The sequence below is a fragment of the Tinamus guttatus genome, unplaced genomic scaffold (assembly GCF_059628265.1).
Source record: "Tinamus guttatus ecotype Peru unplaced genomic scaffold, ASM5962826v1 Tinamus_guttatus_pri_ptg000213l, whole genome shotgun sequence".
Taxonomy (NCBI): Eukaryota; Metazoa; Chordata; class Aves; order Tinamiformes; family Tinamidae; genus Tinamus; species Tinamus guttatus.
This window is the reverse complement of record NW_028288747.1, coordinates 4,307,262-4,324,639: the sequence shown is the minus strand read 5'-3', so window position 1 is coordinate 4,324,639 and position 17,378 is coordinate 4,307,262. Positions and strand designations below refer to the sequence as shown.

The 17,378-nt window shown below is 39.5% G+C and overlaps 1 protein-coding gene across 3 annotated transcripts in view; it reads right to left on the bottom strand.

The window, feature by feature from the left end:
• The window catches only part of SNX25 (sorting nexin 25), a 58,780-nt gene that overhangs the window by 36,459 nt on the left and 4,943 nt on the right, over positions 1 to 17,378 (bottom strand). For 2 of the 3 annotated variants that reach the window (XM_088524647.1, XM_088524648.1), the window contains exons 2-5: positions 16,704 to 16,920; positions 6,993 to 7,165; positions 5,778 to 5,964; positions 1,641 to 1,711 (exon numbers count right to left, since the gene is read on the bottom strand). In XM_088524647.1, coding sequence (XP_088380773.1) covers positions 1,641 to 1,711; positions 5,778 to 5,964; positions 6,993 to 7,165; positions 16,704 to 16,920 — 648 coding nt within the window. Of the gene's footprint in view, positions 1 to 1,640; positions 1,712 to 5,777; positions 5,965 to 6,992; positions 7,166 to 16,703; positions 16,921 to 17,378 lie in introns of those variants that run through there. The other variant, XM_088524649.1, reaches the window with a different exon arrangement.

Here is a 17,378-nt window from a genome sequence, read left to right as displayed (position 1 = left end):
AACAATAAAGAGTTCATAAAAATGGAGAACGAACTCCACCACAGAGTAAGTGGAATCAGGACTTTTATCTGGCAGAATAAATAGCAATTATTTTTTATATATCTATTCTGCAGTAGATTCAGAAGAACATAGTCTTTAGTTTTAGCATAATTTACTTTTAGTATAATTGATAGTTAAGTAGATAAACTCAAATGAGACAGAACAGAGCATCAGTAATTAACTGAAGGAACCTGAGCTGCATAAAAATATTCTCTAAATCAATTCTTATAACAACAAAGACCAATACTAGCACAAATGGAAATGCAGCCTTAGAAAGATTGATTTCTTACTTAATGTACTCGCACATTAACTTCCCTGTTCTCATTTTAATACCTTGTGTAACAGCTTTTCCAGTGAATTACTTTTCATCTGAAAAAACCCTAATATCTCTTTTCCTGTAAAGCACACACATGCAGAAAACTAATATCTAGTTTTCCTTTTGCCTTGCTTTTGCACAAGCCATTTACACTACAGAAATGCATATCCATCTCCATTTCAGAATATAAAATAAAGAAGTGTCAGTATTGACAAGCTTGCACTTTCAAAAATGGATGGACTCGAACCTCTAGATTAATTGATTTTTTTTATTCTTTTCCTCATGTGTGCTGTGTCTTATTAATTTTGCACTTTGTCATTACACTTGAATTAATCAAAAACTGCCCTTTGTGGCAGAAAGCACTGGGAAAGGACTTCTTTGTTTGTTTCTTTTATATGAAAGGAAGGATCTAGAGATGATGTGTAACTCTAATGGCAAGATTTTTGAGACAAAAAAAAACGCCTATCAACAAAACCGCAAGAAAAAATCTAGAATATTGGCATTCAGAAAGCTTGGAAGGAAAACCAGTCAACGGCCCATCATACAGAACATAAATCATTCTTCCATTTTATGTTACAAATAAATTAATTTAGATTGCCTTTCACTTTTAATTATTTTTTGCTGTCTTAAGTATAGGTATCCAACCAAAAACTTGGTCAAAGAATTTTGTCATCAGTACAGACCTCCTGAAAACATACCACAGCTCTCGTACATTTTGAGAACCATTAGGAAAAGTAAATATCATAATTTTAAGTACAATAAGTGCACATCCCTTTTAAAAGGCAGAAGTGCTCAAAAGGCAAACCAAAATGTTGTGGAAGAATTTAGGAGCACCCCATAACACAACACAAAAGCATAATGCAACAAAGAGTCAAAATAAAGCCTGACTCATAATTATTGCAGATGAGTCCTTCTTCTGTGTTCTGAAAGGAAAACAGATTGACACGTGAAAGAAAGGATTGATGAAGGAGGAAGCAAGATTCTCAGCATAAGAATCTGCAGTGCCAAAAATCCAAGCTGCAGCAAGTGCTGAACTAACTGTATCCCATGACATTTCACTTGATCCATCAGCATAGATGAAGAAGGAGGGGAGAAACATGTATATGTATAAACGGGAGCTTATAGAAGAACCAGACAAATGAAACAGAGCCAAGATACCATCATTCTCAAAATTTGTCTAAAAATCCCTGGCACAAACCAGTTATATACATTTTTTTTTCTGGAGTTCAAATAGCTTTCTAAAATAAAAACAACAGAAGTAAATGTTAACAAAATGGATTCTTACCTTTCTGCCTCTTCGCTTGGGGAAAATTGCTGATTGTGGTTGCCTGAACTATTTCCACTACAATCTGATACCTAGTTTTAGAAACAGTGGGGGATGAGGGTGAAGAGGGAAGAGAGAAAAGAAAAAACACAGTGTTAACTTCTCTCAGCACGTTCTTCATGCAGCACACTTTGGAATTCACAAAAACTCAAACACCTCCACCTCCTCCTTACGTGGAAACAGGCATTTCTCATTATCTCCCCAACCTCAGGAGCAGTGTATTTTGGGAAGAGAGTTAGAGAAAAGCTTTGTCTCCAAGCAAAACAAAAAGGTCCAAAACCCAATAATATTGCCCCCTTCTCCCCACTGCTGCCACCTTACAGCCAAATAGTAACATACGGTCAACATGACATAGAGCCACTCTGTGTCTCAGCATTAGAGTCAAACATAATTACCTCAACAGAGCAAGGATGGGAGCTCAGTTCAAGAGAAAAGCCATGTCCAGCAAGACTTGTCTGCCTAATGCTTTCAGGAAGCATGTATACATGACAAAAGATCTTCTAGTTTACACTCAGGGAATAATTAAAAGTTGTTTGTCACCTAAAACTGCACTACGCATAACACAAGGCAGCTAATGCAGTCCATAAACTGAACTTAAAGCAAAAAAGAAAAAAAAAAATAGCTAGTAGATATCACATGTTCAGAAAGAAACCTCTATCAGTTACATACCCTGTAAGCTAAGAAATTCTGCTCATGGCATTCTCTTGACATTTCTTTGCCAGCTATTAACACAGGCAATGTACATAGTATTCTAGTAAATTGAACTCGTTGCTGTAGGAATTCCTTAACTTCATCTATCAACTTTCCTCCTCAATGAAAGCTGCTCTCCTGGGAAGTCTCCAATTTCAGTGACTACTTATCCTCCATTTCAAGAATGGACCCATGATCCTCGGGGTATATGCTTCCTTCACCAGTAATATTCATTTCCGCCCACTCTTTTGCCTCCAATAATTATTTCAAAATGCGGCCGGTCTCTCTCACATTGGGCAGACATGCAGTTTTGCACAGCCCCCTTTCAAGGAAGGAAGTTGCTCTAATTCATGGCTTCAGAGGCACTATTTAATCTGTTCCTCCTAAGCACAGGACCCGTTTGCTTTCCTGCATCACAGAACCTACACCAGCCAACCAGACCACCACCCTGTCTCCTGGCAAGTTTCTCCTGAAAATTTTAGCTGTTAAATACTCTGTGGTACCAACAGGTAACCATTTCAGGTAGTTTTAATGCGATGTATTAATTTTATTTTCAAAAAATGAATTGTTCATGACAAACCTGAAAGCATGGGCTCACACATGCATTATTTCTCCTTTTCCTCTCTTATCTCTTTCCCTAATCCCTGCAATGTTCACTCCTCTCCATCAATTCTTACCTAAAAGATGATACACTGAGCCAGTGATAACAGTCTTGCTCTTATGACAAATTGCTCCGTGACCTTTCTGCTCCTAGGCTAATAAATATCGGAATAAATACAATGTTGATCTTTAAAACAGAATGGAAACTATCCCATAGTTTATTTCCTTATCATACTGTATTCTCAGCTATGTTCTTAACTCATTAAGTCTTTTATCTCTTGCCTTCCTCTGACAATAACTAAATTTGTTTCATCCCTCTGACATGGAAGAATTCATCTTTTCTTCCTTATTTGTAGCAGACTTCCAATTTACCCATGGTAACTTAATCCTGAAATGAAGGAGAAATGAAGGCGAGATTTTAAATTTTCCTTCTTGAAAGAAATGAAGACATCAAGTTTAATGGAAAATTTATAAAATAGGAATAAATTTCTGCCTCTCTTCATGATAGGTAATATTGCAAGGTTTATATTATAAAAAGTCGTATTGAAGAATGTCCTTAGATAGCCATATTATTTCTCCTTCTCCAGAAGCCTTTTTGTTTTTGAATGAAAAGCTGCAACTAAAGGACCTATGCAAATTTTAAGAAAATAAAAGTATGAAAGAAAAAAAAATACAAAATAATTTGCAAATAAAATCAAGAAAAGGAAATTTAGATACACAGAATATTGCCCGGAAGAGCAATTCTAACTGGGAATCCTGGGTGCATACAACGTGCCAGTGACTTTCTTGACTGGAAAAAAATCCTCCCATTCCTGTTATTTCAATAAAATCTAACCTCATCCTTCAGTTTTAACTGCAAAATAGCTTTTTTACTTCTTTCTCTAACTCCTTCCTTATATATTATCCTATGGTTTATTTTTGTGAATTACAGCTTATTTTGTATACTTATTTTACTCATCCCTATAGAAAACACTGTTTTCCCCACACATAAGTCTTCAAAGTTTCACTGGTAAATCATGAAAGCTTTGAAAAATGGACCACGGAAATTTCAGTTGGCTACAGGTTGTCTCATCTCTCTAGGGGCTCCTCTGGTGATGGGTACCAAGCAGGATGTGAATCCCTGTTCCAATAGTGGAGGGCTCTTTTAGCTACCACCCCAGGGACTAGGGCTCAGTACTAACAGAAAAAGCAAGAGTGTTGCCTCCAAAATTGATTTCCTTTTCTCTTTGGAGAGAGAGACATTTTCTGAGGTGTATCCCATCTAAATAATAATCAGCTCAGACCAAGCGACATTACACAGCCTGTATGAGAACATCTCTCAAGATGACAGCAGTTGGTCTGCACAGACTGGAAAGCAGAAACTCAAGTGCAGCCAAACCACACTATTTTGTAAAGCAAATCTGCCACCTGATATTAGAGAACACAATTTAAAGTGACCCATCAGCTAAAAAGAGAGCACACTGAGCATTAATGTGCCTGAACAACAACAGAAGAGCTGGGTTTCTTTTGAAACAAACAGATCCATTAGTGTTATTATGCTAATAAATATGATGTCAATTAGGTTTTAGATAGAGTCTAATAGAGAGTAATTTCTGCTCTCAGCAGCAGCACCATGGCCCAGAGGAAAGAGCAAATTTTACAGCAGATGAACAGTAAGTAGCCAAGCAACAAAATCATTTCACTCTATCACCTAAACACATTTTCTTGCCTGAGAAACACAAGTTGTTTCAGAGTCAGAGAAGATCAAGAAGAAGAAGAAAGTTATTTATGGAGCCCATGTGCTTCCTCTCAGCAAACTACCAGCCAGGCTGATCAGGCTGGGTCCAACACAAGGCCTGGGTGACAAGTAAATGTCTGCAGCAGTTTTCTAATGAACAGAGCCAACCCAAGGACATCTAAGGAGATACTGACACAGCAGCAGCTATGCTGCCTACTTCCAGTGACTTATTTCTCACCCTTTCGCTTACACCACAAATCAGGAGAGAGACAGCTCAGCTATGAATATAAGGCAAGCATAAACACTTTACACTTGGGCATGCATGACTGAAATGCAAGTGATATGCTGAAAGTTGGAAAGAAGAAGAGAAGTTATGTGAAATTTGAAGGTAAGGAGGATAAGGAGAAGGGATAAATTTATATGAAGGTGAGCTTATGCTATTTGCGTAAGTAAGGAACATTAAACAGATTCATTATATAAACAGAGATTCACGATATATGGAGGCTTAGTGTTTCCATTAGCTCCTTAAAGGAAACCTCAGATTATCCAAAGGATGCAAATAGGAAATACCTGACTGTAATAATTCAGGAAAATGTCTGAGCCTGTGGCAAAATGTACAGAAACTCACAGCTCTGTTTCCATATCAGAGAGTCACAGCAAACTGCTCTGAACGCCCAGTGTCCACAGTGCTGCTACAGTTCACAGCCATCAGAGCCCTAAGGGCAGTCATATTTCATAAAGATACCACGGAGATGCCACACACTAGTGGAAATTCAACACATCATTCCAGCTAATTCCTCCTCAGAGGCAAGACTCAAAGAAGGGTCTGGTATGCCTTTCAGCAATAGAGTAAGCTCCAGTACACTACTCTCAATTTTAGTGGAAATGTTCTAACATTTTTTGCCACCTAACTGAAAAGCAGACTGTTTTAGAGATCTAACACTTGTTGTGGCTTATCCTTACAGCATCTGCTTCACAATAAAAATAAAATAATATAAAATAACATAATCACAGTTCATACAGATCTCAGTAATGGGTTGGCATAAGAAGCATACTTAGCTCTGAATGAGCTACAGCAAAATATCAAATACCTCAGTTGTTTCAGGAATTCTATATCAGAGCTGCTGTTAATGAGCTTGATGAACTCCTCATAAGAAGGAGCATATGTGTAGTCTTTCTTGTGATGTTCATTCATCTGTTCTCTGTACTCCAGCTGGTTGAGCAGCATTCGGTTGATATAATCTGGATCACTCAGCAGTTCCACCACTGGTTTCAAAACTGGAGAGGAAAAATATTTTAAAACAAAATCCTTATGTTGAAGAATAACTCATGTCCTTAAAATGACAAGAGAATATTTTGGATAAAAAGCAAAAATATACAAGCTGATGAAAAGCCCCAGATACCAGACTTCTAGACTCCCAAAGTGCATTCCAGACTAAGTACCTTTCTTCTTAAGAAAACTGTATGTTTGGGCTATTACATAAATTGATTTATATTCATAAAGTTGAGCCCAAATTGGAAAACTTACAGCATTTTTGCACTTTCTTCTGTGCATTTTGAAAGCTGTGCTACACGTAACAGCCATTACAAGCTAAAATTAACACATTTGGGACTTCATGGCTTCCATTATTTAATTTTAGTGACAAAAGAGTTAGCTTATATATTTTTAATCTCATTAAAGTGTATCTGACAAAACAAAAAAGCAAAATAGAAAGTATTCGGTTTAAAAAACAAACACACACACATAAAGTGTGCAGAAGTCTGCAGTTACATCTGGTATCCTGATTCAGTTATCATCAGATCCTTAAGTCTAGAAATCTACATATCTGATTAAAGTATAAAAAAAGTCAGGATTACTCATACAGTTACTAAAATAACGTTACTGAAGACTGTAAAAGGTTTCCTCCATAGAGGAAAAGAAAAATAAAAAGAAAAAAATAAAAAAGACCGAATAAATAGGGTTTTAGCACCTGAGAGGTATTAAATCAGGACAGCCATTAAGTATATGCTTAATTTATAATTTTGAGAATGTAGAGAGTTTTACTGGCCTTATGTATACAGTTACTGGCCTTTATGTATAATAAAATGCTATGAAACACTGCTGTCTTATAGGATCAGATCCTACAACTAATCGGTGCTCTGGATTTATGTTGTCTGTGCAAGTCTAATCGCTGCACGTACTGGTTATCATAGAAATTAGATTTCAGAGGTTAAAAGCATAGTATCAAGATTTATACATTATGAGGTCTGTAATTACTTATACTGGTCAGGTGCAAGTCGTTAATCATCTCTGATCTTTGATCTACCTTTTGTTGCAAGTATTTCTGCAAGGACTATGCGCAAGCTGACAGACTGGACATCCTTTGAGGGTAGGAGACAATACACCAGAATTTGAGAACATTTTTGCAGGAATCTTACTTCTTCGTCAGAGCTCCTCAAGCATGAGTGCAGCAAAAAAGGCTTCGGTGGATCTTCTTGCCTAAAGAGGGGAGGGAGAGAAACAGAGAAATGGGAGCAGAGAAGAGAAACAAGAGACAGAGAGGTAACTCAAGGGATAACAATACTTCCATCAAGATCAGTCATTATTTGTTAAAATATCCAAAATATGTAAGGTATCTATTATCGGGTAAGTAACTTCAATGTTAAGATGTGCATTTTTCAAATCCTGCTTATTGATTCTATTAAGATACACTTCCAATTCCCTTTGATCCATCAGCGCTTTCACCTGCCACAACAGAAATACAGTGCTTTAAAACTACATCAAATAGAGGGAGCCCAAAACCTAGTAAAAAATACAAGGTTGCCTGAATACAGAAAGCCTCACTTCCTCATCATTCTTCCGGTAAAATCTTCTCCAAGTTTTTAAAACAATTGACAAGACAGGTTCAAAAAGCGAACAGTCCTGTACAGTCTTGTACTCTTAAACAGGGAATACTTCTAACCTGAAAATGTGTCTAGATATTATATTCTGAAGCTATGAACTTTTGTTTTGGCAAACAAATTCTTCTCATAAATACCTGGCCTGTATGACCCGACTTTTCTTAGAACAGCAGATTTGAACCTATCAACTGCAAACTACATCAAATGGCTCTGTAGAGGATGCCTACGTAGTGACAGGCCTGGCATTATCAGCTATCTACACCTGAAGGGGGAAACACATTTAGAAAAAGATTTTAAAAAGAAAAAAAAACACAAATAGAGCGAGGTTAGGATCAGGATGACAAACAGAGACAGATGACGCCATTTCCAAAGAGCAAAGCCAAACTCAGCCAGACCTCCTCCCCTCTTCCATAATACCCATGTCCTTCCCAGTGCTGAAAGCTGCTGTTCTGGCTAACATCAACTGACTGTCACTCACAGTCCTGCTGCTCCTGTGTGCGAACGAGAAACCGCTAATTGTGTAAACTCAAAGAGCTTCAGTTAGGGCACCACTACCTAACAGTCTTGCTATTCTAGTAATACGAGTCAGTTGCTTGCAGGTGACAAAAAATTAGCTTTTTAATTGTTTTTCAGAATAAGAAAGTAAAAGCAGAATTTTGTTTCTTTTTGACTGGAATATTTTATTCAATTGCAAATCAAATGCTTCATTTTCACAGGTGGATAGAGAGAGACTTTTTTAATTGTGAAAAGCTAGACAAATTTTAAAAAAACAAAAACAAAAAACAAAAAAACACTGAAACAGCTCGGGTTGAAATACCCTCTTTGTTCTTCTAAGGAGCAGTAGTTTTCAAAGGTGAAACGTAGTCTTCTGTATCAGTCAGTGCAGGTGGTGATTTAGCCCAAAAAGCCAGTTTATCTTGTTCTGGTAGGATCTTTTCTCCCTGGCTGTTTTTCTCAAAGTATTTCAATTCCTCTTGTGTACCCAGACACACTGTACAGCCCTCTCTGCCCTGCGTCAAACACCCCATCACATGCTCTCCCCAAAGGTATTCATTATTTACCCCAAACCAGGCACGTCCCAGGCAGAAAGTCTGGGCCATTTGTATAAAGCCACGTCCTCTCGAAACCCTGCTGGAAGCACGTGCTAAAGGCCAGAGCTTCTCCTAATAACTGACTCCTATGTAAAAATAGCAATGAGAGGGAGTCCCAGCTAAAAGCATCTGGCCAAACCTGCCTTTTATCGAAGGGTTAGCACAGGGCATTGCCTGTGAACACGAGCACAGGCGCCCTCCGTTTCGGGCCCTCTCACCTTGTCCATGGGATGCGCTGCCAGGCGATTAGATCTAACGACGCTTTCGTACATGTGCGCAGCACGAAGCAGGGCAGGGAGGCAATAAGATTTCACTAAGCAGGGATTAAAGCTTTCTTTGTCTTCAGTGTACCTCTAAAACCATCCATACTTGGCACAAATCTCCTGAGGAATTTCAGCCAGTTTGGGATTGCAAACACCCTGGAACATTAACTGCACCTATGCTATCATCCAAAAAAAAAGCTGGTTTTCATCATCAGTCTCCCTCTTGTACAAATCTATCCACAGTCAACAACTAATACATACAGCTTGCCTGAGCTGGACCCATGCCAGGATTTTTCTGGTACATAGTCAACAGAAAACAAACAGAAAACTGAACAGAATAAATTGAACAGAATAAACAAGCAGAATGGCAAATATTTGGTTCTTATCCAACTAATTTATCTAATGTGTTTTTGCCTGCAGGAATGAAAGGGGAAGGGAACACTTTTCTGCACACTCTCCAGATTATTAAGGGAAGTTTCAATTTTTTCTGGAATTATCACCATTACCTAAGAGGACATGGATTTCTGGAAGAGGGCTCTTTCATTTTTTCCCCTAGCCAAAGAGTACCTAAACTGTGATCTAAAAAGCAACAGGGAGGGCACAGGTCCATATGAGATTTCTGTGAAAGGTATAAAGGAAATTCACCACTAAACCAGCCCTGCATACCAGTGCCAAACAGGGCTGTAGTTTCTACCAACAAATTCAGATGTTTTAATCACTGTTTGGGCAAGAGAAATAAAGGGGAGACTCAAAGCAGGAAGGGAAGCAGGGGGCATAAGAGCATAAATCAATTTGCTGATGGTGAGACAGGCAGAAGGACACTGAGGCTTAGATCCTCCTCTGCATTATACTATACATTATACTGCTGTTTGCCTCCATATTGACCACTGACAAGCCTGTAGGGAAAATCCGCTCTATCAACAAGAGGTCTACCCAGAAAATGGCATCCCATGTAGCTCAGGGTCCTCCTCACAGCTACAAGTAAAGCAACAGAGCAGCGAGAGGCAGAGCACCACTACATCTCTCCTGCATCAACAGTTATTAAGGCACTATTAAATCACACAAATGGCAACACAGGTATTACTTATCCTTCTACACAATTTTGGACATACATGTTATTAGAACTGTGAGGGCTGGATTTTTCCAAACCATAAGTCACTTAGCAATCACAGAAAACTCTTAACCAAACAGCATGCATATATTTATAGCGAGTTTTGAAAGCCTAGCCAATTATTCATAAATTTTGAACACAACTGTGCATGGCAAAGTAATATAAACCTGGCACTGTGGCAAACAGCTGCAAGACAGGCATCATCTCATCCGCTTTAGGCGCAAGAAAAATGACAGCAAGTGGCAACTTGATTCATTTGCATCTTCTTCAGCAATCAAGCCTGAAGTAGCAGTTACACATATTGGTGTATCAAGATGCAGGTGGCTTTGTGGTTTAAAACACTAGGCAGAACTCAGGCTTTACACATGCTTATGCATCATCACATTTTACTTCACCATGAGCTACCAGGTCATCATTAACCTTGTGCCTGAGTTTCTACGCCTATGAATTCTCACCTATGAATTCTTCAAGCTTTCTCGGAATTGTTAATGCTATCTGACATAGTTTCATGCTTTCAGAAAGCAAAGGGCTTTCCTTTAGTTGCCCCAACCGAGTGGCAGATCAGAAAGCACCCTGTGAATAGGGGTCTGTAAAAAGGGGCTGCCAAAACGAATGCTTTTCTACTATTCCAAGTAGTGCAGCTTGTGAGCACATGACAGTGAAGGTAGCTACCCCCAGCCACGAGGTCTCTTCACGCAGTTACTGAATAGGTTGCTGCACGACTTTGTCCCTTATTATGGCAAACCCAGGAATTTACACAGCACTTGAAAAAGCAGCGAACTTCCACAGAAAAGTAGAATTACTTTGGTGTTTTTGAAGACAAGCAGTTAAAATTTTACCAACATTATAGAAATCAATCCCTAATACCATCTGTCACTCGAGTTTCAGGCTTACCAAAGCCAGGACCTCAAGGAAACAACCCTTTCACCGAGGATCCCCTCTAGCTACCCCCAGTTCTAACTAGGACTGCCCAGTAACCCCCTTGTCAAGGCTCAATACACGCAAGAATATTAAGAAACTCCTAAATTTGGTGGATGGGATACAAGCTCTGTCTCTATTTTTAAGTACTCAACCCACATGGCTTTGTAGGAGAACTTAAGGTTTCCTAAAAGAAGATGGAAAAAAAATATATAAATAAATAAAAACAATCCCAAAGATATCATTTAGACGGTCCAGCTCATGGACTGGCAGTACTACTGGCCCAAGGTAGGAATCTCAGAAATAAATCCACTCACTAGGAGATGTGCACAGGGGAGACCAGGAACCTCACGATGACAGACATGATAAATCTGTCTGCTTTAGAAACAGGAAGTGAGTAAATAAATATCATCAAGACAAAAAGTTCTCAAAATGTTAACAACTACAGGAAATTGCATGAGGGTCAATTTCTCATGAAAATCTCACAAAACGCTCCCTTCATTCTTGCCATTTCTTTAATCAGTATTTCAAGAGGGAGTCTCACAAAGTTACACTGAAGTCTCAATCAGTGCAATTGTGAGCTGAAGTACACACGCAACTTGCTCTCAATGCTGCTCATCAGCACGCTCCACACAGCACGCATTTTCATTAAATCCATTGAGAGCTACCAGCACCACATGCAGCCTGCAGCTCTTTACCTGCATCGCCCTCAGATCTCTAAGCTTCTTGACACTGCAGGACAATGAAAATTGCTTGGTCTGTTGGAACTTTCTAAGAAATAAAAGAAATTAATTCAGGCCTTTATAAGACAACATCACAAACACACCTGAAAAAAGTACCTGCTAAAAAAAAAAAAAAGAGAGAAAAAGACAACCCCAGTATTTCCTTAGCAGTCATCTAGCCATCTTATCAAGATATACCAGCAAGTTTCACTTCACCTCATATTTACTGTCTGGATAATTCCTCTATTTATATGTAGAGGAAAATTTCCAAGGACCTCTTTGGTCACAGCTAGCTCCTACAAGACAAAATGTAACACTCAGACCCAAAGGATGGACAAATGAGTTACAAAATGCAGTATGACCCACATAAGCGTAATGAGGCTCCTATGGTTATTGTAGTGTCTAGATAATACTGGGTTGCAAACAGGAATCATTAAACTTTTTGCCCAGACTTCCCTCTCTGATACTTGGAGGTAGTGGAGAGCTTCAGACCAGACACCATCCATGAGTTAACCTTAACAACATGTTCATAACCTGGCTTTTCAAGACTGTTTTATTCTTAGCATTTTCACACATCTGTTCCCATTGCAACAACCTTCTACAAATTCAGACTAATCCTCTTGATAGTCATTTCCAGAGGACAAGTGCAATAAGCAGCTCTTGGTGTTCCTAGCTTGTGGGAGGCAAATGGCATTAAAAAAGAAAAGCAGAACAGTGGGAGGTGTGTAGTAGCTATCATGACAACTTGGATGCCTGTACGGGATTAACCAAATTAAATGTCAAGCATCTAAATTCCCTTTGTACTAAGCCACCCTTGATCACTTTGTGAGTGATAGCACCTTTTAAGTGTTACATCATACTACACATTGTAATAAATACAGTTAAGCACAATAATACAGCAGTTATATATCCTACATATACAAAGGTATTCACATGGAACCAAGAGAATTATGAACGGAGCTGTGTTACTGACAGATTGAGGAAGGAAGAGACAGAAAATGAGGGTAATACTATCAAAATATGCCAAATATCATCTTAAACGTCCAAGTAACTTATCATACCCATCACTTGTTAGAGAGCGGTTTCTCTGCCACATTCCTCCTTCATGCTTCCTGGGACTTTACTGAAAGTAGCCTGTAGCCCCCAAGGGCTGAGTCGTGACTTTAGCTTCAAATCCAGGCCAAAACACACACACACGGCTGAGCATCCCATCAGACACCATGGCACAGTCAACCTGCCAAAAGCAGCTTGTCACACTGCATACCCCCTAGCTGCAGAAATAAATTTTCTTCTGCTTTTGGAATCAAGATGCCTGGATGCATTTTAAAGACAAAAAAAGGTACATGCCCCACTGAAAGATGTGAGAAAATCAGACTGTCTCATACTTCTTCCACTGAGAGCTACTCGAGAACCTAGAGGTTCAAGAACGGATGAAGATTAACAACCTCCACATTTCATTTTACAGACTGCCTTCACTGCAGGTTGGTAACTACCAGCCCACAGTGCTACATATCAGATGTTAATAGTTCTGTACTAATATCTGATGTGGTTATTATTAGCCCACAGTAAGTGGGAGGAAATCTTCCTTCCTTCCACATGGACTTCACAGAAAGACATTTACTATTTGTTTTTATTTTGCCAAGTCCCTCAGACTCCCAACTGCAAGCAGGTCTCCAGGATTACTTCCCATCCTGCTCAGCACACGATCCATCCTTCATAATATCAAACAGCACTACCAGGATTCAGCTTGTTTACAATGCTCTGTATAAAGTAACCAAGGAGAGAACGCGTGAATGAGACCTCAGGGAAGAAAAGGCAGCTACAGCAGCTATAAAGCAAGAGCCACCAGACACGAGCCTCCGTGCAGCTGCAGGAGCCTGCCCAGTAGGATGCACTTGGTCAGTGCAATGCACTGGAGTCAGTACAACAGGGAAGAGTGCAATGGCCTCTACCAGCAAATGCAAAGCTGACTTTTCTTCTCTACCACAAAACTTCGGACACAGGAAAAGTATCAAATCTCATTTCTGTGCAGAAATGATGCTAGCAATCAAATCATTTCCTATTTAAATCCAAATTGCTGCAAATATAGCAACTCAAAAGCAACAGGGTCCTTTATAGCCTCAGCTGGACCTCAAGGTACCCTCCAATGTTTCAAGTTTGAGTCAACTGAAATGTTTCTGTGCCATCATAGATGGGCTGCCCATGGCTAAGTAAGTGCCTCTGCCCTTGCTTCGCTTTGCAGAAGTGCAGGAAAGGCAGCCAGCCCCCTATAAAGAAAGTGAATGCACAGATAAAAGAAAAGGGAAAGGGACCTGATGCTGCCAGGCTTTTCCTCCTGGTTCCCTGGCTCTCCTCTATTATCTCCCTTATATAAGCGAGCTTCTTCTCACTTGTTGGCCCTTGACCTTGAGCTATTTATTATGAAGTGGAGCCTTGCACTGTCAGAGGGAAAGCAAGAGTAGGGCATCCCACCTGCCTCACGCTCAGAGGTCACTGCTTATTTCCATCCCTTGGGCAGCCCGACTGTAAGACACCATGGACTGAGGCCAGATAGTGAAGGTGGAAAAGTAAAGACAGAGAAACTTCTATGGCTGAAGCAAATGACCTAGCAGTGCAGAAACCCACATTTCTGTCCTCCTGAGGACAGATGGTTTCTTTCCATTACTTTACTAGAGTCGTGTGTTGACATACAGGAAAAATGAGACAAAAAGGTTTAGGTAGCATCCTTTCCAGAGTTGGGAAAAAAAAAAAAAAGAAGTATCTAAAACTTTATTAGTTAATTCAGAGCAGGCAGAATGCCCTTTGCTGCCACGCTGAAATGCAAAACCCAGTGCTGTGGAAACAAGATGCAGTGTTGCAGGGAGCACCACAACAGGAGAAAAACCTTACACTAATTAGAGTCTCTGCTCCACAACATTCCTCACCCTAAACTAATTGGGTTCATTTTTAGACACATTGAGAGAAAAATGTTGAATTCACATTGAAACTTATGAGAATTTTTAAAATGTGGACACAAAGCAAAGATAGATCAATGAAATCTGTGTTCCCTAGCTAACAACGTTTCCTGTATTTAAGCTGTAAACTTCACATACACATATATACATATACACTGAAATATATTGAAAGTTTTTCAAGGGACTCTAGCTGGAAGTGACATGCTTTGTACTTCCCAGCCCATGGTTTAACACGTCAGCAGGCTCTAGCACAGCAAACAATACAGTAGAAGGCAGATAATTAAATAATGAAAAAAAAAATCTTTAATTCACTAGTGGCTCTTTTAAGAAATAAAAAAGCAGTATAATCATCTTTGATTGTGCTTTCAAGTTTTTTTTACATGCATTCTCAGATCACCTGGGAGTACAACTTCGATCTGCCTCAGGTATGAGCACACAGTCCCATTTCTGTTAACCTGCCACATCACATGGCTTAGCACTGAGCACACTCTGTGCCTGCTGAGAAAAAGCGAGCCCTGTCCAATTTCTACAGAGCTTCCCAGGCTTTTCAAGCAGGTCTGGATGAGCAGCTTGAGGATACACTAGTGCTTCACACTTCGTATCACATGGCTGGTAGGATCTTTGATCTGCATCACCAAACTAGGCTTTCCTTGTGAAGCCACAGCCTTAGGCTATGGCAGGAAAAGTCAACGCGCCCAAAACTTTAACCCATACAAGATTTTCAGCTGTAGTTGTGTTGTGTTGTTTTTGTTTTTGTTTTTTCCTAAGCCCACTATCACATTAAGGTGATAAGAATTTTTATTTACTGTATTACTGCAGCCTAAGGTGCATTTAACTTTTTATAGGGGAAAAATTCAAATGGAAAATACCCTGATTTTCTTTATTTTAGCTCCACATAGCGTTAAGTACAAATTCAACAACTTCAAACAGGAAAAAGATTGTACTTAAAAATAATAATAATAATACCATCGCCACCCTTTAACAAATTCAAACTTTGCCCCAAAGGAAGTGTTTTACTTTGGTAAGCAAGAAGCACACTTAAGAATTTTATATGACCAATAGATTTCTGTAATATTCTGGAGCTGAAATAATGCATCATCTTGGATCTAATGTAAGACCTATTGTAGTATGCATACCAGTTAGCTGCTGCTTTTCTGGAATGAAACTACCCTTTAGTTTCTTTTCCTCTTTATTTCATTATTTCACTATATTTAACTACATAACGGTGGCATCTGCCAGGAATATATTAACTCTACCAGAACAGCTAGAAATGCAAGTGGCAACATACGGACTGGTCACGGACAGAAAACAGCTAGCCCTTATTTTCTCTCAAGGAGAGTTCAAATTACGTGGCTCTAATTGTGGACAAAACAGCTTCATATCAAAGAAGCCCCATGTGAATGATGAAAGCATACTGCACTTAGGATAACTGAAATGCAAGTAAGCACAAACATAAGCCCAAACTACAAGCCCATGAACGGTCACTTAAACCAGGGAAGGGCACAGAAGGAGAAGTGGCCATTTCCAATTACAATTGGAGCACAATGTGCACAAAGGGAGCACTGTCAAAAAGATAACCTGAATGAAGAAAGAAAATCTAGGGGTTTTTTTCTTCAATGAAGGCAGCTACTTGCTGCAAGACAGATCACTGTCAGAAACCATAAGGCTTTGCCTCCTGGAGGTAGAGAAGTGGGAAATTCAATGGAATTAAACCCTTGTGCTTTTCTTGGGATAGGTGCAAATAACTGTTCTTGATCCTTGAGTGCTCTCAGAGTGCTTCTCTCCTTCCATTGGCAGTTCCACAGAACTTGCAGGAACTGCTCAAACTGCTCAGTTCCTAAAATGAGCCAAGGATTCATAGATGAAACAGAGGCAAATCTGAGCTCTAAGAAAAGAGCACAAGACATCTCCTTCCACAGGTCTTAAAGATGCCCTTAAGAAAGCTTCGCCTCTAACGCTGGTAGAAACCTGTTCTTTACCACTTGTCTATCAAAACATTGCAGTCTTCATCGCTCTGATATGTAAAAACAGAGACAAGAATATTCTAACGAAAAGCAGAGTTTTTTTTTTTTTTTTACCTGACGCTGGCTCCTTTAAGATCACAGAAGTGTGTGAGTAAAGCTTTCACCACGTCGTTGCAGACAACTTTAACTACATCAATGTGACTCAGCCTCTGTCGCAGCTGCTTGGCAATCTCCCAAAAGTCTTCGGAGAGCAGCTGATACAGCTGCCCTTCATCTCTGCTGAGCTGCCCATACCAGGACAGGATGTAATCTCTATAGCTGTAGTCAAACACTAAAAGGAGAAAAGAAAAGCAATAAATAGCTAAATCTGCAAAAGTGGAAAATACACCAGTGGTGTACAGAATTAACCCCCCACCCCTCTCCTCCACAAGCTCATGGGTTAAAAGGTTGTGCATCTCACTCTTTGGGTTATTATTCTCTCCAAAGAGAGAAAAGTTGGTGACGTTAGAGAAATCTGCACCTAGGAGAGGTTACTGGTGGTCACTTTGCAAAGCCGGTAAGTGGATTTGGTCAGAGAGGCAGGTTACCAGCAATGCACAAACCTGGAACTAATACCTGCCTCTCAGTAAGTAAGTGGATTTGATTATGTGAACTATCATCTAATTCGGATGTGGCAGACCGAAGCCAACCTTTCTTAACATATGAACTCAGTTTCAACTCCAAAGTCACTGTTAAAGCAAGTGGCAAGACTCGGGGAGCTCAGAGACAATACTGACAGTGCTTTAGAGG